This window comes from Neodothiora populina (genome assembly GCF_041146345.1).
Source record: "Neodothiora populina strain CPC 39397 chromosome Unknown canker_contig_7, whole genome shotgun sequence".
NCBI lineage: Eukaryota > Fungi > Ascomycota > Dothideomycetes > Dothideales > Dothioraceae > Neodothiora > Neodothiora populina.
In genome coordinates, this window is record NW_027191415.1 from 908,791 (window position 1) to 931,963 (window position 23,173).

The window sequence follows — 23,173 nt, forward strand, 5'->3', positions numbered from 1 at the left end:
TCAGTCTTCTTGACAGACATAGCCATGGCCATCAATTTATAGAAAAGAAACGGATCCAAAGTAGAATCCAACAAAACGCTTTATAGCTGCACCTTGCTAATCAAAGTAACCTGGGAACAACCAGGAAAGCTTGGCCTCGGCCTCCTTGCCACGTCCAGCCTTGGCAGTGATGGAGCCACCGAACTTGGTCTGGCCAACGAGATGTTTGGCGTGGATCAAGTCAGTGTGCTCTTCTTTGCTCAATTCATCCAGCACGCCGCCGATGAAACGTCTGGCGTTCTCCGAGTTGGCCTTCATGTGACCCATGACCATCTCGACGGTCACGTCGGCGCTGTCGTGCCAGCAGTCGTAGTCGGTGCTCATGCACACCATCTGGTAGGCGATCTCGGCCTCCTTTGCCAGCTTGGCCTCGGGCAAGACAGACATGTTGATGACGCTGCCGCCCCATGATCTGTACATGTTCGACTCTGCGCGCGTGGAGAATTGCGGTCCCTCTGCTCAAGTATCAGCCTCAATACCCTCTCATCGCGCACAAGGATCACGTACCCATGCAGATGATGGTTCCCTTGTCGTGAAGACGCACACCGTCGCCCTCGAGACTGTGACCCAACTTCCTGACAACATCTCCGAGCTGGCTGTCAAAGGGATCTGCGAACCCGACGTGGCCGACCATGCCGCCCTCGAAGAAGGTGAAGGGACGAATGCCCTTAGTGCGGTCGATGACCTGGTCCGGCACGACGAAGTCGCGGGGCTTGATGTCCTCCTGCAGACTGCCTACAGCAGAGAAGGCAATGACCGCTCTGACGCCAATCGAGCGGAGAGCAGCCATGTTGGCGCGGGCGGGGACCTCATGCGGCGCTAGCTCGTGGTGAAGACCATGGCGGGAGAGAAAGGCGATCGGGATGGGCTTCCCCGTGGTGGGCGAAGGGTGGTGCAGCACGGCAATGGGCGACGAAGTGGCTCCCCACGGCGTCGAGACGTTCAAGTTGGCGACTTGAGTGAAGCCCGGGAGGGACTGTAGGCCGGTGCCGCCGATGACGGCGATAGGGATGGGATCTGTTTGTACAAAACGCGCGGGTTTTTCATGTCAGACTTTCGAGTCCCATCTTTTTTTTTCGGGTGGTGATGACGCTAACCCGAGTATGAATCTGCTACGCTTGCCATTTTGCGGAAGCCGATGTGTATATTGCGGCGTATATGAAGAGTGTTTCTTGGTCGTGAGAACAAACGCGTGCTGGAAATAATAGATGGGCGCAGCAGCAGTTGTGTCATTTACGAAAAGTACCTAATTATCCATCCCACTTTTTTGCTGAAGTGTGGGGTGGAGGCCGTGAATGAAAGCGGGGCATATTTCCGTTTGCTGCCCTTGCTCTCCGCCAATCTGGAGGGAGACCCTGGCCACGTTCCAAACAGAACCACTACTACCATTTTTTCCAATATATGCGGCATTTTGTTGCCCTTTAGCAAACTGCATATGAGATCACAGTTGACCAGCTGGAGATCACATCTTTGTCGCTTTGTTACAACCGAGGATGTGGGGCGAGTGTCAAGTTCTACCTTGAGAGAACCTGATTCCACAGTAGCAGGTCGTGGTCTGGTATGACCTCCATATCGTCCTAGGGAATGCTTCCTGCGCAACCATAAATTCCACATCATGGATCCCAATATACGTCGCCCCCAGACCATCTATATGCACTCCCATCATAGCCACCAGCACCACTACATAGAGCGAAGAGTGAGACATCTGCAATAGAACTTAAATCACATATTAACCATACCTTTAAGCCCTTTACCGTCCACCCCTCCTTTCTCGCTATGGTCGGCACACACCAGTCCAGCCAGCCAGACGATCACGAACCAAGCTCTGCTTGCCCACAATACCATCATACCACATGCGGTCGACACAAAAGAGAGATAAGGGTAGGTAATCATATGACTGCTGTCGAGTGTACAAGCACTGATGATTGGTGTAATCCGTACGTACTGTATGTACCCCAAGGTACCTTGCTCGTGCCTTATCTCGCGAAGACGGATCTATCCGCACGAGATGACAGTCGGGTAAATGATATCATTGCCTTTGCTTCCCACACGAGCACACCCCGCTGCACCCCCTCCCCCTCGACCCCTCGTCTCTTCAATTTCCGATGCAAGGTCGGAATGGAGCGATGGTAAGACTTCCTTTCCCTTACCATGCACTCGGTACTCGGAATCTCTTAATATACCTCGGGGAACAATGGTCTCAATTTACAATTCTACAGTGTATTTTCTTCATGTTCCATATTTGTCGAGTGAGGTGGCTGAGGAAAATTTCACCGCCGATTTGCAAATCAAGTCAAGGTATCCATTTATTACGGTTCTTCGAACCCGTGTACACGTATTATCATTATATAAGAAGCTCGATCCAGACAAACAATGAGCCCACTCAATTAGCTCGCTGAAATTTGCCCCAGGACGCCGGTACGGGAACTCGCCACAGGTGTCGTGGTGCATGCTATGTGTGTGTGTATGTGCGTATGCAATAAATGATCCAACGGGACCGGTCGCGTGGTGGTATGCTGCAGGCAGCCTTTCTCGGTCCCCATCCAAAACCGCACCACGCGCCCGCAGATGACCATGTGGCACCAAAAAGGTGGGAAATCTTACATTAACAGCCCCCCTTCGTGCACCTGCTCGTACCTTCGTACAGTCATGCCTTCGTGTTTGCGTTTCACTGGGTCACCCCTTGATGTCGACTTATCCCTGTTGATTCGCATCCTTGAGAGTTGTATTATATGATTGGAAGGAACTGGCAGCAGTCAGCGACACGAATTCAGTGATACCAGCCAGTTCATTACTTACATTCACAATGATGAGCATGGGCACATCAAAGGGGTCGCGCTTGATAGTCCAAGACAGCATGCAGTCCACCTTTCCGTCCTTGACTCCCAGAGCATTGATACCGTCCTCGCCCATAATCAGCGGGTTGCCCATGGTTGATCTGGGCTTTGTTTCACCATCGTTCTCCAGAGAATTGTACGCGTTGCTATTCTCCCACCCAGCGTCTTCCTTGGTTCTATATTTCAGCAGCTTGCATCTCCGTGAGACTGTGCCTCGAGCGTCTCCAAATGCGTGTTTGGCAAAGTCTTCGTAGAATCCAATGACGCTGTCTTCGTCAATCAATTCTGCCAAAAATACAGGTTGTGGTCGGTCCGAGGTCGACCCTACACCAACATCCGGTACTCTCGGGGTCGCAGTACCTCTTGTGCTAGTACCTGTGGGCGCGTTGGAAACCCCGCCGGTGTTCACATTCAGATTGGACTCGGCGCCGAGTAACACATCCTTACGCCACCCCGACAACAAGCTGAATTCTTTGCTGGCGCTCGCCACCTCGCCTGTACGGCGGAATAGCACAGTTGGCGTGCCGAGTGCGTGCATGTAGCCTTCGTATTCGTAGAGCGTCCTCTGGAAGAGCTTTTCCATGAATATCAGATCATCGTTGGTGAGCTTGTTACTGCATGAAATGAACGATGGTCGGATCGAGGCGAGAGCCTTGGCGATGCGCAGCGTCTTCTGAGGGTTGAAGCGCTTGGACACGAACGCAACCAGACAGTGGAAGCCGGTCGTATACGAGTACGGTGCTGTGACTGTGTGGTAGACATCTGATGGGTCGCGTCGCTTCTTACGGGCGGCGTTCTCGGTCAGTGACAAGAAGCCTTTGTGCTGCTGACGACTTGATGAATTCTGAGATCGATTGAAATTCTGGTTCTGCGATGGAAAGACAGTATTGGTGGACGAATTTGCAGGGCTAGTGACATAGCCGGTTTGGTTGAAGTCCATGAAGCCACTCGGACTCGCACTCGAGATTGATCCCGTGCCCTCGGCAATAGCAAAGGCGTTTGGAAAGTTGTCGAAGCCATTGCCAGCCTCGGTGCCGGCGATTTGTGAACCGTACATTTGACTTGCACTGCCTTGATGTGAGTCAGAATTGGTATTGTTGGTCCAATCCGTTGAGTAAGGGTTATTGAATTGATATGCCGACGACGGCGTCGAATAGTTGTTATTCGTGGAATCATAAGTGACACCACCATGCTGATTCATAGTGTTCATCATGTTGCCGTCGACGTCCGGTCTTCCATCAGCAGCGGAAGACATGTGTCCGAGCATACCGAACTCCATGGCTCCGTAGTGGTTGCCAAAGTTGAAGGTCGAGATGTCAAAATTGAAAATAGAAGGATCTGAGGGATCAAAGAGCGGCGCGGGAAAGGACGGCGTCTGCTTGGGGTCACCGGGCGGGGTTTGGTTCATCGCGCCCATGTTGTCCTGATTTGTATTCATCTGCTGAGTAGAACCGCTAGGATAGGCATTGGACAGCATGCTAGGTTGCTGATTGTTGTACTGTGCCATTATCGGAGAGTCTTGAGTCGATGGCGAGCCCGCAGGTGCTGTGCCCGGGGTCTGTCCGAAAGCAGAATACGAGGCAGTAGATGGCTGACTGGGATAGTAGGAAGCCGATTGCGGGACGGAATGCATATCGACCGGACTCGGCTGTACGCCGCCAGACATGGACGCTGGTGTCTGCTGGTTGACAGAGTAAGGAGCACTGGAGCCGGGGACGAGAGCGTCGTTCGGAGCGTCGTGGAGGTATTTGGCCTTCTTTCGGACACCATCGTGACAATGCTCTGCGAGACCACGCTTGATGCATCTGTTGCAGGGTCTTTCGTCGCCTATGACGAGGACCTGATGTTAGTATACGAGAAGCGAGACTGAGGAAGGGAAAGGGTTATGACTTGCCGCAAGTCAGATGAGCTCGTTGGCAGGCATAGCAGGCGCGGCGAGCCTTCTTGCGTCGAGGCCGCGAGGGGTCTTTCGCATTGCGTTTGGCATTGGCGTCGGTGTCTTTGTTGGTCGAGGGAGACTTGTCATCGCTTTGCGAAAGGTCAAAACGAGAGTCGGACATGGCTGTGGACTGGAGATCTCCACTGGGTTCGGGGGAGGAAGCAGCGCCATCTGCGGCGCCTTGAGACATGATATGCTTTTTTGAAAGATGACAGTGACTGGAGATACGGCACGGGAGCGGAGAAGGCAGTCGAAGCTGCGGGTATCCGTCAATGTGTTCCTTCGGGGCTGATCCCAACCAGCTGGCGCCTCTCTGATGTATAGAGGATGTAGATGGGATGCGTGGGATGCAAGGTTGACAGACTATAGGCTCAAAACGGTCGCAGATAGCTTTGAATGGCGCGCGTGGGCGAATCTATGTGGGTGAAGTGTGTGTGTCGCAAGAGAGTGTGTGCGTGTGCTGCCCACCCAGTACCAAGTGCTGCGGAGAAAGCTGCTGAGCAGAAACAGTGGCCCGGCAGCGGGTTCGCAGCAGAGTGGGTAGCGGTCGATGCCAGAAATGGAAATGCAAATGCAAGCTGGGTGCAAGCTGGGTGCAAAAGCAGCAGATATGCAAGCAAGCAAGGCAGGAGCCAAATGCAGGTTTCGGCGAGAGCGATGGATGCTTGTGCCTGCCTGCCTGTCGCTCCGTGGTGGCTCGTTCCTGATGAGCAGAGAGCAACGGCAGTAGTTCAAGCAGTAACAGCAGACGCAGCGCTCAGTCGGGTACGAATGGATGGAGTTGATACGGCGGATGGAGAGGGCGAGCCGCTGCAGCGGTGCGATGTAAGCAGGGACAAGTCAAGGATGTTCTCATTCCAGATCCCAGAGATAGACCTGTGCGACGCTCGCTTGCGTTCATTTATGCGACAACCATGCTGTCGGGCTCCTGCTGGCCGGTCGTATCAACTGGGTGTTATTTTATTCGGCCAGTCCTTTTTCATCCCAGAGATCTGCAAGTCAGTCGTCTTGGTAAAGGTCCCTAGACAGGTGCAGGTCCCTCAGCAGCTGGGTAGTATGCAGGCGGCGCCCCAGCGGAACGATGCGGCAACAGCCACTAGTACGCCTCAGGCGAAGACGCAGGACATGCACAAGTACGAGCGCAGGTACTAGGACGGATTGGCGACCAGAGTGGGACTGGATGCTGTTGTGATGGACAGGAAAAGAATGGAAAGGCGGTATGGCGAAAAGAGTGCCTGGATTGCTGTTGCAGCTGCACGACAACAGCCGCGACGCAGCCAATTATGCAGCTTTCGTGTCGCGGGCGTTTTACCCCCCCGGCAAACCTAGAATCACACATAGATTACAAGATCTAGTCTGGAAAAGGTTGGAAGTCTGAACTTCCAGCTTATTTTGTCTTGGAAATCGATACAGTAAAGTCATGATAGACGACGGGGATGCATTGGGACCACAAGTGACTCGATAGTACCTGCCTAGTGTAGAGACACTTACTACAGGGTAGCTGCGCGGTGGTCTACAGAATACCTTCACCTCCCACTATTGTCCATATCGGTAGTGATACTGGTGGTGCTACCCAGCATTATTATCTATGCTGCTTTCCGCTGATTATCACTACCTCATGCTTCATGACTCAAGTCTGGGACTGATATCTGCCCAGTCATGTACTGCAATGTATCATGTGAACAAGGCTACAGTACCGTAAAGCACAGCAAGTAAGCCGAGGGAAGGTACTGCTGTATAAGGTATTGCTGTACTCTATCTTAGCAGGCTTCGTGCATGTCAACGACATGGATGTAAACTTCTCATTACTGCACTTGGATGCTATTGTAATGCCATGCTGCCACTGTGCTGTCAACATTCTATATTGGCTGTGCCTTACGTGTCCCCAGCAATCGTCGTCCGATCCAGTAGTCTGCTACTCGACTGTGTCGGCGTGCGGGCTCAGCTCATTTCTTCCCACCACTCTCCGTTCTTCTTGTCCTAGTCCTTACCGATGAGCTGGTAGCTTCTCACGTCGTCCGCCATAATAGACGCTTGATCGCGTGCCAGTACGATCGAGCCATGCAAGCTGCTGCGTCTGCTGACTCCTGGGTGGCCAGGAAAACGTCACGACACGGCCTGTAGTTACACTGGCGCGGCCGCTGTCACCGCTTCTTGTCTCTCATTAGATAAGTTTGTCCAATCATCGTGCACCCACTCCACCTCCTGCAACGTGGTACAGAGATCACTTTGGTGTTGTATCACGTGGGAAAGCTCTTGCTCGTGTCTGTCGTGTGTCCCTGTCGTATGACTGCATCAAGGATCTATTCAATCTATTTCTAGGTCCAGATTGCCCGATCCGGCTTCCTCGATTCTCAGGTCCGCTCGATATGCATAATCTATCGCCGCATCGGTGAGAGGCGGCTACAGTATGCAAGGACCGTATGCTTTCCATCCATGGCACCGGGCTCGACTTGTTATCCAAATGGCGTCATGAGTAGAGCCAGGGAAGAACGACAGACATGGTTGTCCGGTGCACACAGGCATTGGTTGCATCGTCTTTGTACTCAACGCAGATCTTGTACGAGTCCTTTTCGCCAGAGTGGTCCGTTGATCTTGCTAAGACCCATTCCGGTTATTTGACATTCCCGCGAAAACACTCTGTTGGTGTCCTGGGAAAGTCGCATCGTCCTAAAGAGCCGTACAAATCTTCCTTACCATCCTAATTTACGCGGAGATCTGGCCATCTCACTGCTCCTCCCCCACGGTCCTATTCGTAAGTGCTCGATCGTTAATACGACACCCTACCCCTGAACCGTCAGCTGCCACAGCCCAAGCGCGCCTACAAATCAGCGTCTATGGTCCACACCCAAGGCAGAGAAACGCCGCAGATCTGTCGCCACTGACGGTCGTGCATGATGGTGTCATGCACTGCATTTGTGTCGAGCACAGTCCAAGTAATTCTTTCTTCCAATACGGCTGTGAGCGGCTCTGTGGATGTTCTGTGACAGGCGCTTTTACCACTTTTACCAAATCAGTACTCCTGGAAACGTGTGTCGTCAATAGCCGCACATTCTCATGCCGCCAGGGATGCCCGGGACGGCGTCCAAAACCGAGCGCTTGCATAATTGGAACGCCTGCACTACAGCGTCTCTTGGGAACAGGCTCCACGAGCGCAAGATGCACACTCGCCAACGGGCAGAGCACCTTTGTGATCTTTGGCGAAGGGTAGGAGATGTACGACACCTCTGAATAGATCGGACAAACGTCTTGGGTAGGTTCAGCTAAGGTTCAGCGTTCGTCGAACAGCAGGCAGAGCGTCGATGCTGCATGGTCGAAGCGCTAGACTTCATCGCGTCTATTTAGAGAAAAGACGGCGCAGATCTGACGGTGTGGCTGTCCGGTCCACCTACGCCTCAGCATGTGAGATGGGCTTGTCCTATCGTCCAGCATCGACACTAGCGACCTTGAGAACGCCTTCTGTTCCTGAGCATCTGCGACATTTGTAGCCAAGGCTTCACTAACCTTGCCAATGTGAAGCTCGAAACAATTCTCCAAGTGCAAGCTCAAGGATCTCTCTTTACGATCTGAGACCACGCCGATCAGAAGCAAAGCCGGGTCCTCGTACGATAGCATCTCACGAGCCGAATCGCACCGTTATAACATCTATGCAGCCATCTCGCCTCAAACGTACGTAAGGTGTCTTTCCTTGTGGAGTGTATGCGAACTCGCCGGTTGCCCATTTCGGTTCATGTCCCTCTGGTCGAGTAGGTGGATTCTTTACACACTATATCGTTACCGCTCTATGTCTTGATTACAGCTTCTTCCAGCAAGCCTTGGATTCCGGCTACTGTACAGCGACACATTCCGAAGGACTGTAGAACGTCCTTGTGACAAAAGCTAAGCATAAGCCATTGGCGAAAACTGTCTGGGGTGTTGAGTCCTCCTTCTACTACTCCGGAGTGTGACGCTGGGTGTTCTGAGAAGTGCTCGCCCAGCCATAAGGGGAAGGGGTGGGAGGGAATTGTATGTGTCGACTTCTTAGTGAGCTCCCGCAATCTTCTCGAATGATGATGATATCTCATTTCACCATATGAGTGACTTGGGAGTTGCAAATTTAGCATGTATGAAAATAAAGATACAGAGGTTGAGCAAATGTTCGTAAATTCGTTGTTATCATATTAAATCAGATCGCCTTGCTTCACAGATGGACTCTCATTGTCCGCTTCTGAGATTGATGCATCCAAGAAGTCTTCCGCTTGTGCACCATGATGCTCTTCAATCAAAGCGCCCCTGCGAGTACTTGTTTGCCTGCCAGGATGATATGCTCGTTGCATTTGTTTGATCTAGGATGACTGCTATGTTGGAAGACACTTGAATCGCAAGCATAATCCTCAAATAGATCGACATTAATCATCTGTGTATCGCTAGCTGAGAACTTGGACTGATGGTGCAAAGCTGGCCTGTGAGAAGCGCGGCGGACCATATGAGCACATGAAGACCAGTCGTCCATAGCGTTGTGCTCAGCCGAGTGTTTGGCCAGAAGTCGAGCATCGAAAGCATCACCAAGGGATAGAACAGGAACGGCCTTGCAGCATATGGCGAACAAGGCCAACTTAGTGTCAAGAGCTTCAAGCAGAAGGCGACCGCCTTGCAGATGTGGACGACATGAGGAATCTCCAAGGTATACACGGCCTTCTCCCGCATAGTAAGTGGGGGTGGCATGATCAGCCGGGTGCTCTGAAGAACTTCGCTTCCATGCTTTTCTGTCTCGACCGGATTTTCGGCTTTCCAAGAAGAACGGGTGACAACACCTGATCGATCTGTTGAAGTAGCATTTTCTGAAAAGCTCTCTCGCAGTCTCGAAGCTGGTGCTGGTATGAGTTCCCCGGATGACTGGTGCCTTCCAACAGGTGTTAACGACGGACGCGGTTCTGCGGGAGGACGCCTGATTCGCGAGTCGGTGGGAAGTTTCCTGCTTGGTGTGTCCACTGAGGTTATTCTTGGCTCAGGCTCGATCGGCTCAGTCATCTGATGAGCAGGGACATCGATATCGCCTCCGGCTTTGATCGCCTGTAAAATCTGACCTGTACTAGGCCTCTTGGCAGGATCGGGACTGAGTAGTCGTTTGAGGAAACTGTACAGACGCTCGGGCAGATCGGTGCGGGTCCTGATCGATTCGTCGAAGCCGTTCCACCTAGACACTTCAAGCCTCAATTGGTCTATGTCTTCATTCTCATCATTGAGCTCGTCTGCACTCGCATACGGCAGGTGCCCAAAGCACATGAAATACACAATCATGCCCAGAGAGAATATGTCAGATTTCGTGGAGAAATTGCCGAACTCGCCATCAGGAGTCTCCCGCTTCAAGACCTCAGGCGCACAATACGAGATTGTGCCTGTAGCACCGGTGGATGCTCTCTTAGCGCTGGTCGTCTGGACTTCGCCAAAGTCAGATACGTGCACGGTCAGCTTCTGGCCTACCTTGTGTAGGAGACAATTTGACGGCTTAAGATCCCGGTGGATGTAATTGTTCTTGTGAAGATGATGTAGGCCGGACGTTATATCGCGGAAGAAGGAGAAAATCTCATCGAACTGCATCTTTCGTGGTGCCGGAATATTTGGTGGCATCTCTGAATGGCCTCTGGATTTACGTCTCAATCTCTCTTTGAGCTCCATTGGCTCCAGACTTGTCTTAACAGGCCTAAGAACATGATCATGTAGGTCGCCTGCATTGCAATACTGTTGAAGTATGAATATGCAAGGCACACTTGGGCCAAAGTTCGTGATCTGCGCATCCTCCAGCCATACATGGCGATAGGAGACTAGATTGGGGTGATCCAGCCGTTGAAGGAGTTGAACCTCGACCAATACTTTCTCAAGCCAGTCGTGGTCGTTGCCGACTGGAATACGCTTGCAAGCAAATTCCCCGAGGGACACGCGATCTAGAACGTGTTCGACGAGCAGGACGACACCTCGACCACCGCGACCCAACTCGCGCTTCTCAACAAAGAAGCTTTTAAAGTAGTTCGGGGCAAAGCTCGAACCTTGAATCCCGTGCTCAGCCGATGCTGGTGGTGCAGTCGGGGCGGTGCTTGTGAAATCTGCGTTCGCTGGCACCCTTTGTGCTGATGCAGTATCATCACGACTATCCTCACCGTGTGATGCGTTGAGCTGTTTGAAAGGAGATGGCGGTCTTGATGGATTGGGTGAAGCAGGAATACTACGAGCCAACATGCGAAAGTATTCGGGATTCACGAAAGTATCCTCATGGTTCAATGGAGCATCATCCTCGTGAGTATCGAATTCGGACGAGTCTGCTTTCATCGGCCGATGACACCATGGGCATTCTTGAGGATTTGGGTAGTCGTCAGGTTCCCTACGTAGGGATAGCTCCCTCGACTGAGGGTCGTAAACAACGACCGAGCTGCCATGACGTCTGAGGTACTAATTAGTATCACAATAACGGCACAAGGTAAAGAGTGCCATACAGCACAACTTCTCTCGAATCAGACGGATATGGGATTAGCGACAGCTGCCCTTGCGGGTCACTACTGGCCATGTGTTTGGGGCAGCTGGGTGTGTCAGAGAATGCCTGTTAGTAAGGTGCTCGGAGTAGTGTATCATGCGCTTCAACTCGGAGGAGACACCTCGGTTACATAGAGTAGGAGAGTTGTCGCTGATGATAAGGCTCGACGACACTTCCCACAAATTCAATACCTGGAACCTTCAGGCTTCGAGTGGCACACGATGTATAGTGCGGCAGTGTAGTTGTGGAGTTCAGGAGCTGCGACGAAAGGCACGAATGTGATTTAAGGCATGTCAGCTGAACACGGTACTGTACCTTAGCGACGGAAGCTGGATTCCGATATGAGCACGGATCACAGGTATATGCTGTATGTTCAAAGAGAACAATCAAAGTATGACATTGCTGTCACTTCTGAGCTCAAGACTACTGTACTTCTAACTTTCGGATTACTTGAGATCTCGTACAATATATTTCATACATGTATTTATTAACGACGTGCTGTATTTTGCTATTGCCTCAGGTTTGATCAACCGGAGGTCCGTTTCTAAGCTGTAAGGGTATCATAGTAATCAGAGGACGCGCATCGTGCTCCAAATGCATCTGTAATTCTCATCCCTTATGCGCCTGCACCAGCGACACGCATGGCCGAGACTGTACTGACCGCAGGATCAGAACCACCGACGTCCTGGCCTATAAAAACACCGAGACCGGAAAAGGCTTCGCAAAGAGCGCGAGAATAGAACTCCTGAGGATTGTAGCCACCGGCACGATATGTAGAATCCGTCTTGAGATTGTCCAGCCAGTCCCATTCGTAATCGTTTTGTAGTGTGTAATATGTTTTTGTCGAATAGGACAGCCCGCCGAATGCATCGAATGGAGCTTCTGGACCAGGCTCCCTCCTCGTCTTGAGACCTTTGATCATGAAACTGCTGCTGCCATTGAGGCCATCCTTGGCCCCGTCTGCAGTTGCATTCAGCTGCTTCTGACGCTCGACAGCGGTACGCTTGTCAAGACGCTTCTTGAGCGTAATGCGTTGACCCTCTTCGGCGATGGTACCCGCATCACCTGTACCAGTGGCAAGTCGGTTTATGATAGCCTGTTTGCCCTCGACCTTGGCTCTGCGTTCCTCCTCTTCCTCACGCCGTGCAGCGTCTCTGCGCAGGCGCGACTGCTCTCTCTCCGCAGCTTGTAGCGCAGAGTAATCCTGTGTCTCTTGAGAGGCAAGAGCTGCATTCGCAGTGATGGCTCTGGTGTTTTGTTCGGCATACGCTGCCATCCTGCGCTCTGTGGCCTCGACATCTACTTTGTTGATGAAGTTGAACGTCATGTCCTCGACTTCGTTCAGGTAGTTATTGTAGTCAAGCAGCGAATCAAACTCATCCTCCCGTCTGTTGAACACGGCAGCGACTCGCTTTCTGATGTCAACTTCTCTTTCGACTTGAACATCCTCAAAGGTCTGTACTCGAAAGCGGTGTTTGCGCAAAGTTCTGTTGCATCCAGCGATGGGGCACTTGTTTGGTCCGTGGGAGAATATACGATCCACACAAGACTCGCACATCTTGTGGTAGCATTCTGGATTCACAAGAAATCGCATGGACTTGTTGAGATAACGCGACGATTTACATACAGGACAGATGTCTAGTTCACACAGGTTAGCATTAAGAAGCTATTAGTTGGTATTTATCACATCGGTATGACGGGAGCAGCTCACCATCTTGTTCGCCTTGTCGCGATGCAGCAGCTGCTCCGCCTGAAGATGCAAGGCGAGACATGCTTCGTGTTGGCAAGATGGTGAGCCACTGATGAAGAGTATCGGACTGATGATTAACTACTGAGTAAGTGGTGTTCTAAACTGATAGAGAGGCCTCGTGAATGGAGATGGAGATGGGTGCCTTAGTAAGCCCTCGGCAGTCCCCCCGAAGTCCTGATGCACGGCTGCCTGGATCTCGGTGATACAGTGGAGTTAACGCTACTCGTCCGCGTTCTGTAGTAAAAGCTTCTAGAAAGAAGTTACTAGTTGGAACATTCTTTCTTCGCCTTTCTTTGGAGTGCTACCTGATCGATAGGACAGGAATTGCGTCCTCATATTGTCTAGCAGAATCACCGACATCATGTCGAGTTTGGACCAATTGGAACTGCAGCGACTGCAATTGGAGGAGACAGTGGCACAACTGCGCAAATCTCTACAACATTGGCGCACATGGGACGCTGAATATGAAGGCCTGAAGGAAGAGCTGATGCGTTCGAACAGTGTTCGTTCTGCTCAAGATTGCGTAGGTTTAGGATATGTGTTGCTGTATTCGAATACTAGTCTTACGATGAGCAGACTCGCCTTAGTGACAATTTGGGTGGCGAACTTGTGAACGAGCAGGGTAACAGATATCAGTCCACATAAGTGCGAGAGAAGTGCTGATGTTTGGATAGAGATTCGTGAGCTTTATAATGTGGGAAAGGGGCAGATCAGGAGTAATGACCAGGTCTCCAGTCTCATTGATCGCAGACAAGATTGTACGCGACTTTGCGAAATGTTTGTCCGTAACCCAGCTAATAATCTTTCCTAGATGTTCAGCAGAACATCAATACCATTTCCAAGCGACTCCGATCGTCCGAGGATCGTCTTGAACAGATAATCGAGGAACAGAATCAAGGAGATGATCAGGGCGAACAAGGGCTGCCACTGACAGAGATTCTCGAGGAACTGGATGATGATGGAAATGTTATTTGTAGGTCTTTGCCTCACTGCATTACTGGGGAGTGTCTAATATCAAGGGTATAGCCTCAAAAATCTCACAGCCAGAAAGTGCCACAGCTCAAATCGTTGAGACACTACGTAAAGTCGGACTTGCGGATCTCGATCCAGATCAGCGGGAGAGCGTTTCCGCTCAGGATACTCTCAAAACCGCTTCTTCTAACAATTCCAAGGCTACCGTTGCGCCGTCTTCTTCAATCCCTCAAACGACAGAACAGAGCAAACCGAAAGGAAGCAAAAAGTCCGTCAAGTTCCAAGACGTCGAAGATGAGGCCAGTAACTCTGACGACAAGCCTGCTCCCGCCGTGAAAAGCGTAGCACCAACGCCGAATCCATCCTTGATAGCAGGCTCCTTCAACAGCAACGATCGCATCATCGAGCTGGACGACGACGACGAAATGATCGGCATGACTCCTGTCATCCCCGAGGACGAGGCTCCCGAGGATGCCCAGACGAGACGTGAAATGCTGCAATACAGCCTCAACGAGGTTGGCTCCGTCGTCGCAGAATTGGATCTCGACGAGGGATTCTCCGACGACGATGACGATGACGATGACGAGATAGACTTGGACGACTTGGCGTCCAACAGCGAGGTATCCGAGGACGAAGACGAGCACGGCAGGTCCCTACATAAAGGCGTCAAGAAGGGCTACCGACAGCAAATGCTCGAGCTCGAGGAGAGGCTTATGGCACGAATGCTGGAGAATGTCGGGCCCGAGCCGGACGAGACCAATCCCTTCATAGACCCAGAAGAACTGCGCAAAGTCGTTGTCAAAGCGGACAGCGAGATGCCATCATCAAAACAGAGCACTTCGTCGTCCAAGAAGGGAGTGCGTTTCGCTGACGACTTGGACATACAAGACCCTCCCAGCGCTGGGCAGCAGCAGCAGAAACCAGCAAACGAAACGGTAGTAGCCCCGCAAATCGAGTCACCCATTTCCGACAGTGTCCTAGAACGCAAACCTGCAATCAGCGCCTCGGCGCAGCCCGAGAAGAAAAACGGCCGCGTTTCACGATCCAAGCAGGCGCGGGCAGAGCAGACGCCATCCACAGACGGGTCAGACATCAAGCCCGAGGCTCGCCCGATTCTGTCGAATTCAGTCGTCGAGCGACCTGTTGCTCCTAGCTCGGCCTCGGCTCCCGATACCAAGGACGAACTGGACCCGGAGATCCAACAGAGGCAGCTCACTTCGGAGTACTACAGGATGAGAAACAACTTGATACGGCAGCAGGGCGGCTTCAAGATGACAGACGAAAATGGCGAAATGATGGAGGAAACAGCGGACGGCAAAGTGAAGAAGGTGAGCATGTTTAAAGCTGCGCGGTTGAGGTAGTCGGTCGACAAGCACTAGCGAGCAAGCAAGCAAAACATAATATGAAGCATATAAATGGTGCCGGCTTAGCATGCATATGACCCCAGTTATTTTCATCGCCAGTCTTCCCAAACACCGTGCAGTAGTTTCGTAGACAAAATCCAACCGCAATCACCGCAACCCGCTCAATGCTTCTCCGCGTCGCCAACAGTATACCCTCGCGCAACGCCCGAGCGACCCTCCTCCATCTGCGCGCCCTGCATCTTACCCTCGTCATCAAACTCATAAGCAATCTCGTAATCAGTGCCCAAGCCCTGCCAAGTGCGCTGCGTGCGCAGATACTGAGCTCCGAGCGAGACCTCGCCACCGATCTGGGCCAGGTCGCCGTTCGCGCGCTTGATCAAGCTGGTGGGAGCACCGTTGGTGTTGGATTTAGTGTTCGACGAGCGCGCCATGGGCCGCGTCTGAGAGAGGTAGCGGCCGGTTCGCAGATCGAAGACTGGTGGCTCGGATTCTTCCTCGCTGTCTTCGTCCACGGCATCCTGGCCCTGCGTGTCGTTGTCGTCGTTGGCAGATCCATCTGCTTGTTGGGCGGCGGCGGCGGCGGCTGCGTCGCGAGACTCTTCCTTGGTGATCAAAGCTTGGAAATTACTGTTCCACTCGCCGGTCCATATCCTCTCGTTCTCATGCGTCAAGGCCAGCTCGAGCTCAAAGGGGGTGATGATTGGCTTCCAGAAGTCCTTGCTCTCGATCAGACTGCTTTCCCAACAGCCGATGACGACCCAGCCGTCGACCTCGGAGAAATTGGCCACTTTCGCCGCGTTGACTTTGCCGACGACGAAAGTGTAGGCCTTTTTGCCGGCGCGCGAGATGAGCTTTTGGACATGGGCGAGTGCGTGCATGTAGTTTTTGACGGAGAGCGTGTTGATCAAGATGCCGAATACAGAGGCCGTGCTGAGTCTTGTTACTAAAGCATATCTTCGCCGCAGAGTCTGAGCTGTTGAAGCGGACACAACTTCCGACGGGCTCGAGGTCTCTGAAGTGGTGGGGTAGATATAGATGGAAAATAAGCGAGAGCTGATGTTCAGCAACAGCGAAGTAGGAGGATCGGAGATGTGGAAGAGTGAGTATGCTTGCAGAGCAGCAGGATCCGACTCCACTTCGTGCGGAACACTTCGATTGGGTAAGGGCGAGGACGGGTCGTGAAGTATAGAAGTCGCGAAGACGTCCGTGTAACCTGCATTGCGAAGCTCGGAGTGCACGCTTTCAACGTGAGATGCATATGGGATATCTGCCATCAGGACGACCTTTGAAGAAGTGTCTGGAAAGGTTGATTTGAATGATTGGACGACAGGCTCTATCTCCAGAGGTCTGGAGGTGAAGACATATATGACAGGTAACCGAGCAGTAGGAGACAGACAGGTGCGTCCATAGTGCACGACAACATCGGCATCCGTGTGCTCGGCAGCAAGCTCGTCAACACAACAAGCGCCATAAGAGGTATCGGCAAGGATGCAGAGTCTCTCGACAGGGTCTTGCGATACATCTCCGGCCTTGTCTGGCTCTTGTAATGATGCCTCTTCCAAGGTCTCGACCAGAGCAGAAGTAGACTCGTCGTCTTGTTTCTGCTCGTGTTGTCGTTGCTGTGCTTGCGATGCTACCCGCGCCACAGGACTCCTGCCAATCAAATCGTTCTGCAGGGCATCAAAGACCCGCGGAGCATCGCAGAGCATTTCATCCGGAAACTGCAGAGCCACCCTCTTCCATCTTCCAGTTCGGATTTCATTGACGGTCCTTTTGATCTCATAGGTGAGGTAGAGTTGATCGTCGGATAGAGAAGGCAGTGACGATGTGTCGATTGGCGGGGTGGGGTCCTCGAAGATGTGCACATCCGGAGTCGAGAGGACAGGTGCAGTAGTTGCCATCTTTGTCGCTCACTCTTATGATTGAATCTGGTGTATACCTACTATTGGATTACACGACTTTAATCTTCTCTGGATCTTCTTTTTAACATGAAATGACTCAAGTCCTCTGACTGATACTTAATCATTAGATACTTTGCGGACCCTCCAAAAAATTAAATTGTTGGATAAAGTCGCCCGACGCGGAGCGGGTCTTGCCGATCGCCGAACAAACTTCTATCACAGATGCGTGCCAGCGACATCATCAATCTCATCTTTTGTCTGTCACCAATACCCACCCACACCTGGTTGATTTTCTATCTGACCTTCTACTGTCTGATAATCGAGGCTTGGCGTTTACTCTGATCTCTACAGCAACACTCGTCTCTGCTCGTCACTCGACCATCGACGACTTTTACACCGAGTGCGCCACAACTCCTACCTGAGAGCCTTTGCGTGCCGACCGGATTTCATCCCGAGCACGAAAAAGAATCCTTACGCCTCGGTCTCGAATAGGAGACCTCGGTTCTGCCATCTTTACCATCACGCTTTTCCTTTGAACGCACAACAACATAATGGATCACTCTCGGGATCCCTGCCCATGGGTGGCTCTTAACGACTTCGGTGGTGCCTTTTGTATGGGTGTAAGTAGCATCTCTGCATGGCTTGCTTTTTGTCAAACTTTCTGACATGATGGATACAGGCGATTGGTGGTGCAGGTACGCATTTATTTGAGCTCCCAGTCTAGATATTGGATCATGACATACTAAGACCGGCGGCAACAGTGTGGCACGGCGTCAAGGGTTTCAGAAACAGTCCATACGGCGAGCGAAGGATAGGAGGTACGAGCAGACGCAATCAATCGTCGCCCAACTCGCTACTAACGCGACTCTCACAGCTCTCACCGCAATCAAGGCGCGCGCGCCCGTCCTCGGCGGCAACTTCGGCGTCTGGGGAGGCATGTTCTCGACGTTCGACTGCGCCGTCAAGGGCATCCGCAAGAAGGAGGATCCGTGGAACGCCATCATCGCCGGATTCTTCACCGGAGGCGCCCTTGCCGTGCGTGGCGGCGCAAAGGCCGTCAGGAACGGTGCGATCGGTTGTGCCATCCTTCTCGCCGTCATCGAGGGTGTCGGTATCGGTTTCCAGCGCATGATGGCGGAAAACACCCGCCTCGACGTGCCGCCACCGCCCCCTTCGCAACCTTCGGTCGAGTCGGGAAGAGCCATTGCCGCATAATTCAGACTTTGCAAGACACGGGGCGCAGCCAGCCCGGTCGGCCAGCCGTTCCGTCCGCATTTCTTCCTGCTTGCTTTAGACAAATTTTGGCGTTTGGAGCGTTGATGGTGGTGAAAGGAAGGAAGCAGAGGGTTTCTTTCTCTTTGTTTATTTGTTCGCAGTTCAGAGCGACAAAAACAGGAATGAAAGAAAAGGTATCTTCACTCTTATGCGCATTTTCTGACGGATTAATCTTCCATGGGTGACATATAAAAATAGCGCAGCTATGGAGACCATCACTTGTGTTTTTGTCGCGGGTCACAGAAAAACAACCCTTTCTTCTCTTGTATTATGCACAAATATACTTTTTATCTACATGAACAGCTTGCAAGTGTCCAATACCGCATCGGAGGCAAGATAAGCTAGATCTTTTACCTCGCATCCTGCAAGATCTAATAGCCGTATCGTAAGGAAGGTGCAGCACGAATCTAACCACAACGAGTTGGACCGCAGCAAAACTTGTTCACTCATCCACTCACTCTGCAGCTATCAGCAGAACCTTCAGACATGTATCTACCGCATTAGTCAAGCAACCTCTGCTGTGCACAACCATTTAGATACGGAATGATTTTTCAGCCAACGATCATTGCCGCCAAACATCAATCCCTACTCCACAGATCATAACCGTAGCTTTCCCTGCCTGCCCTCCTCGATCAAGAACAACCATATTAGACGGATCGGCAACAGGCGTGAATTCTCGCTGCACTCTCCTCACCGAAACTCCTTCTATCCCTTGCTTCTCGGACGCGAGCGACACGTCCCAGACTTTGAGTTGTTGGTCGAGACCGGTGCTTGCGAGCCTGGTCTTGCCAGACTCTGATGAGGCGTCGAGTAACGCGAGGCTGGTGACGGCTGCGGCGTGCGCTCGGGGGACGAGTAAGGTTGCCATCTGAGATGTGCATTGTCAGTCGATTTTCGAAGTGCTGTGTCTGGGGAGTTGTCTTACCTTTGGGACACCTTTCGTGTCAGCGTCCCACGTGCATCTGGTGATTGCAAAGCCGCAGTCGTCTCCTGCTGTTATCAGGATACAGTCTTGGTTGTCGTCGATCCAGTGGATCAGCATGCTGTGTATTGCGCTTTGGTGTACCCGGTGTCGCACGTTCCAGGCTAATACGGCTGTGTCTTGCTCTTGTGGTTCGTTGGTACCATCTGCATGCAAGCCCATTGGCCACAGTGCTACGTGTCCGTCTGTTCCGGCCGTGACCAGTGTTCTTCCATCGTCCGGACGGATGTCTAGGCATTGCGTGAGGCATGATGTCAGGTAATTGCCCGTGTAGAGCGTTTTCCACTCGCCGCGATCAAGCGCTGAAGTGTAGGAATAGACCCTCACTGTCGAGTCTGAACGGACGAGGCTGATTGTAAATTCAGATACGTCTTGGTCACTTGAGCGAGTACCGGTTTCCACGGCTGAGAAGCTCATGATTCTGAGGTCCGGCATGTCACTTTCCACAGGACATGCCGACTCGCAGAAGACGCCCATGCCGATCAAGGGGACAGACTTGGTTCTCCATACAAAGAACTCTTCGAATCCTCCGCTGCTGAAAAGATAACGGCCGTCAGAAGACCATTGCAGATCCTGGATACCAGTGTTGTGTTTTCTGAGAGTCCTTATGCATTGGAAGTTCCCTGGCTGCCCTGGATTTTGGGACTTGTCGTATACAGAAATCTTGATGTTTGTGTCTTCTGAGCCAGTTGCGAAGACTCGGCCGTGAGGCAGTGCGCTATTGGCATCTGACGGCCTCACTGCTACAGCCTTGATCTCTCGGCCGTGGCCGCCACCGTCAATCCTGCTCATTGCCATCGGGGCATGCGAGGAGAGGCACAGATTGGACGCTTTAATCCAGGCAAACGCGCTTGAGCTGCTGTCCTCGGAGGGCTCGAACTTCCACAGACGGTTCGCTCCACCACAATCCACCGTCAAGACTTCTTTCTCTTCAAGCATATCCACAACGACGAATTGCTTAGACTGGAAGCCCCAGCATATCACCTCGTTGGTATCCTGGCGTACGCGGAGCCCTTCGATGACCATACCAGCTGGGAGGCTTATACGATTGGTCACTTGTAGGTGTGTTATGTTGTCCAGGTGTTGAGACATTTGCAGCGCTGCAAACACTCCGTCTCTGCCCACAGAGAAGATGTGACCATGAGAACCGCTTCGTGAGTTATCCGGAACCCATGCCAGATCTGTGATCGCATCGACTCCGTGCACATGATCCAAGAAAGCATCGTGTGCTACAGGGGTGACAGAAGCAGTTGTTGATGGCAAAGTGAATATCGCCACTCCCCCAACTCTCGAACCAAGAGCAATTTGTGGAGTTGTTTGCTCGCCCCCTGGTTGGTGAAATGGTAGGAATGCAGTGACGGTGAAGTGAGCCGGCAGATCCAGGGTCCATTCAACCACGTTTTCAAACCCCTGATTCCTGCGTTCAAGCAGTATCAAAGTTGCTTGTTTGGCCTCGATGTTCGTCACGAGCAAATAGACTTTTGACTCAAGAGCGTTTGGATCATGTAGCTCCCGCGCAAATAACCCTGCTGTCTTTCCCTGACACTTGGTCAATGTATGTATGCTAGGCGAGTCTTTGCCAGAAAGTATGAGGACTGTGCCGCCTATGCCTGCCAAGAAAGCAACAGATCGGCGGATCAGGCTTGTCACAACAGAGTAGCCGCGCAGTGTAGACTCCGTGGAAATGAGTCTGCAAGTGAAATCGGGAGGTGTGTCTGTCTTTTTCCCTTGGGCTGGGTGTAGCAAAAAGACACTTCCAGAGTTTGTGGATACTACCAGAGATTCTTCGTTAAGGAAAGCAAAGCCACGGAACTTGTCGGGCGTTTTGGTGAGCTCGGCTGGAGCACCAGACAGGACATCGTTGAGAGACCAGGTCTGAAAGAGATCGGTCTGAACAGCAAAGGGCGTATCATGCTCACTTAGCACTACTCTGCCGTCTGCGCCCCCTGTGGCAATCGTCAAGCTGCCTTTGGGATTTCTAGCAACAGCAGAGGCCCAGATATTCTTGCCAGAATGCGCATGTGTCTTTGACAATTGCATGAGTGGGGAGGGTTCATCGGTCGATGAAGTAGCCCCCGGCAGTGGTGGAGTGAATTTCCAGAGTAAAGAAGATGCGTCTTCTCCATAAGACGCGAGATAAGTTGACGTAGCATTCGACGGACATGGCAGGAAGCGTATGTCCCATATGCGTGAAGCATGAGCCCATACCTTTGCAATGCAGTTGCCAGAGATTGTCTTGTCCGGCAAAGCGTCTGCAACATTGACGCCAAAGCCAGTGTCTCTAGCAGAACGCAAGTCCGACGCTGCCTGAGGGTCCAGGGGCGTCTCTGACAAGTTCGAAATGTCCCACAATCGAATGGTCCGATCATCGCTACAGCTTGCGAGAAGTGATGCATGACGCTCACCTGAGGTTGTCGTTTCTGATTCAAGCATACGCACTCCGAATATCGAGCCTTCGTGGCCACAGATGAGTTGGTGCAAGACAGACTTGGACAGATCATTGTGACCACGGTGGTAAGACCATAGGATAATCTCGCCAAACACGGTTCCGGAAGCAATCAGGATATGGTCTTGCGAGAGCCAACATATGTTTGCCGAGTAGAGGATGCATCTAGAGGTATATGTGAGATGAGTGATTTCTACACCATGTGACGATGTGACATCGAGATCCAGCAAGAGCAGAGCATTATGCGCAGTCAGAGCAGCAGCAAGGCAGTGGACGTCAGCATGCGCACGAGGGCAAAGGGCAATGTCCAGTATCCAATCGTCAGCCTGAGCTGTCGATATCGGCTGGACGACGTTCTGGGCCTCTGAGAAAGCAAGAAGACGGAAGACGCTTATGAATGGACCACCCCATACGATGGCCGTGTCTCCTGACAATACAATTCCATGGATGGCGTGTGAGGCAAAGACACGATGGGATTGAACGACAGCATTGTCGCCTCGATTGTATATCTTCAGCAATGGTCCTTGGCCAGCAAATAGGTGATGCTCGCTAAAAGCCAGCGCGGTCACGGGGACACGATGATGTGCATGCTGAAATTTTATTGAGTTGAATGTTCAAGTAGGGAGAAACAGATGGAGCCGGGGTTTCGACTTACCTGAAGCATCAGGACAAGCACAGTGTTTGTGGAATGGGGCAAGAGTCGAGATGGCTACCCCCACCATATATAAGTGAAAAATCCAGGTGTAATGATTTTGGCAGGCAGTCCACAAAGATGTGATGTCCGAGACCTCACGCTGATATGCAGCCGGCTGGTGAAGACGTTCAGTTCAGTCCATTACATATATCTACCAGCGCCACTTCCAGATGTAATACCTTGTGCTATTAAATGCTGGATGCCATATGGATATCACATGTTCTGGCAGAATATACTGTACATGTACAACAGAGGCTTGGCAGCAATTCTCAAAGACAATTAAGGTTGCGACTTCTTGAAGATTAGCGTCGGGGTTTGGACGAGTTCCTGCCGATAACGTCGGAAATCTTCTGGATCGTCTTTTTACAGAAAGTTACTGTATAATTATTCTTATCATTGTTTCATCCACCGTAATAGCCATTCCTCACCACTTGGCGCAATCGGCAAACATGTGTTGATCGAACAA

At 51.8% G+C, this 23,173-nt stretch overlaps 8 protein-coding genes across 8 annotated transcripts; 2 read left to right on the plus strand and 6 right to left on the minus strand.

Moving 5' to 3' along the window:
* Positions 1–96: 96 nt before the first annotated feature.
* On the minus strand, positions 97–1,164 carry AAFC00_006365 (uncharacterized protein; the record flags this gene model as incomplete). The annotated part of the gene is made up of 3 exons (XM_069346311.1): positions 97–494; positions 547–1,056; positions 1,137–1,164. The coding sequence occupies 3 exons, from the start codon at positions 1,162–1,164 to the stop codon at positions 97–99; spliced, it is 936 nt and encodes a 311-aa protein (XP_069197520.1).
* A 1,603-nt stretch (positions 1,165–2,767) lies between these two features.
* On the minus strand, positions 2,768–5,005 carry AAFC00_006366 (uncharacterized protein; the record flags this gene model as incomplete). Its single annotated transcript, XM_069346312.1, has 3 exons — positions 2,768–2,785; positions 2,839–4,703; positions 4,771–5,005. The coding sequence occupies 3 exons, from the start codon at positions 5,003–5,005 to the stop codon at positions 2,768–2,770; spliced, it is 2,118 nt and encodes a 705-aa protein (XP_069197521.1).
* A 4,202-nt stretch (positions 5,006–9,207) lies between these two features.
* On the minus strand, positions 9,208–11,356 carry AAFC00_006367 (uncharacterized protein; the record flags this gene model as incomplete). The annotated part of the gene is made up of 2 exons (XM_069346313.1): positions 9,208–11,233; positions 11,286–11,356. The coding sequence occupies 2 exons, from the start codon at positions 11,354–11,356 to the stop codon at positions 9,208–9,210; spliced, it is 2,097 nt and encodes a 698-aa protein (XP_069197522.1).
* Positions 11,357–11,939: 583 nt separating this feature from the next.
* On the minus strand, positions 11,940–13,095 carry AAFC00_006368 (uncharacterized protein; the record flags this gene model as incomplete). Its single annotated transcript, XM_069346314.1, has 2 exons — positions 11,940–12,961; positions 13,035–13,095. 2 exons carry the CDS (start codon positions 13,093–13,095, stop codon positions 11,940–11,942), a joined length of 1,083 nt encoding a protein of 360 aa, XP_069197523.1.
* Positions 13,096–13,434: 339 nt separating this feature from the next.
* On the plus strand, positions 13,435–15,406 carry AAFC00_006369 (uncharacterized protein; the record flags this gene model as incomplete). The annotated part of the gene is made up of 5 exons (XM_069346317.1): positions 13,435–13,596; positions 13,650–13,695; positions 13,748–13,831; positions 13,885–14,046; positions 14,100–15,406. 5 exons carry the CDS (start codon positions 13,435–13,437, stop codon positions 15,404–15,406), a joined length of 1,761 nt encoding a protein of 586 aa, XP_069197524.1.
* Positions 15,407–15,570: 164 nt separating this feature from the next.
* On the minus strand, positions 15,571–17,310 carry AAFC00_006370 (uncharacterized protein; the record flags this gene model as incomplete). Its single annotated transcript, XM_069346318.1, has 1 exon — positions 15,571–17,310. One exon carries the CDS (start codon positions 17,308–17,310, stop codon positions 15,571–15,573), a length of 1,740 nt encoding a protein of 579 aa, XP_069197525.1.
* A 551-nt stretch (positions 17,311–17,861) lies between these two features.
* Positions 17,862–18,525, plus strand: AAFC00_006371 (uncharacterized protein; the record flags this gene model as incomplete). The annotated part of the gene is made up of 3 exons (XM_069348419.1): positions 17,862–17,934; positions 18,072–18,128; positions 18,185–18,525. The coding sequence occupies 3 exons, from the start codon at positions 17,862–17,864 to the stop codon at positions 18,523–18,525; spliced, it is 471 nt and encodes a 156-aa protein (XP_069197526.1).
* A 622-nt stretch (positions 18,526–19,147) lies between these two features.
* On the minus strand, positions 19,148–22,677 carry AAFC00_006372 (uncharacterized protein; the record flags this gene model as incomplete). The annotated part of the gene is made up of 3 exons (XM_069346319.1): positions 19,148–19,453; positions 19,511–22,603; positions 22,669–22,677. The coding sequence occupies 3 exons, from the start codon at positions 22,675–22,677 to the stop codon at positions 19,148–19,150; spliced, it is 3,408 nt and encodes a 1,135-aa protein (XP_069197527.1).
* Between the last annotated feature and the right edge of the window lie 496 nt (positions 22,678–23,173).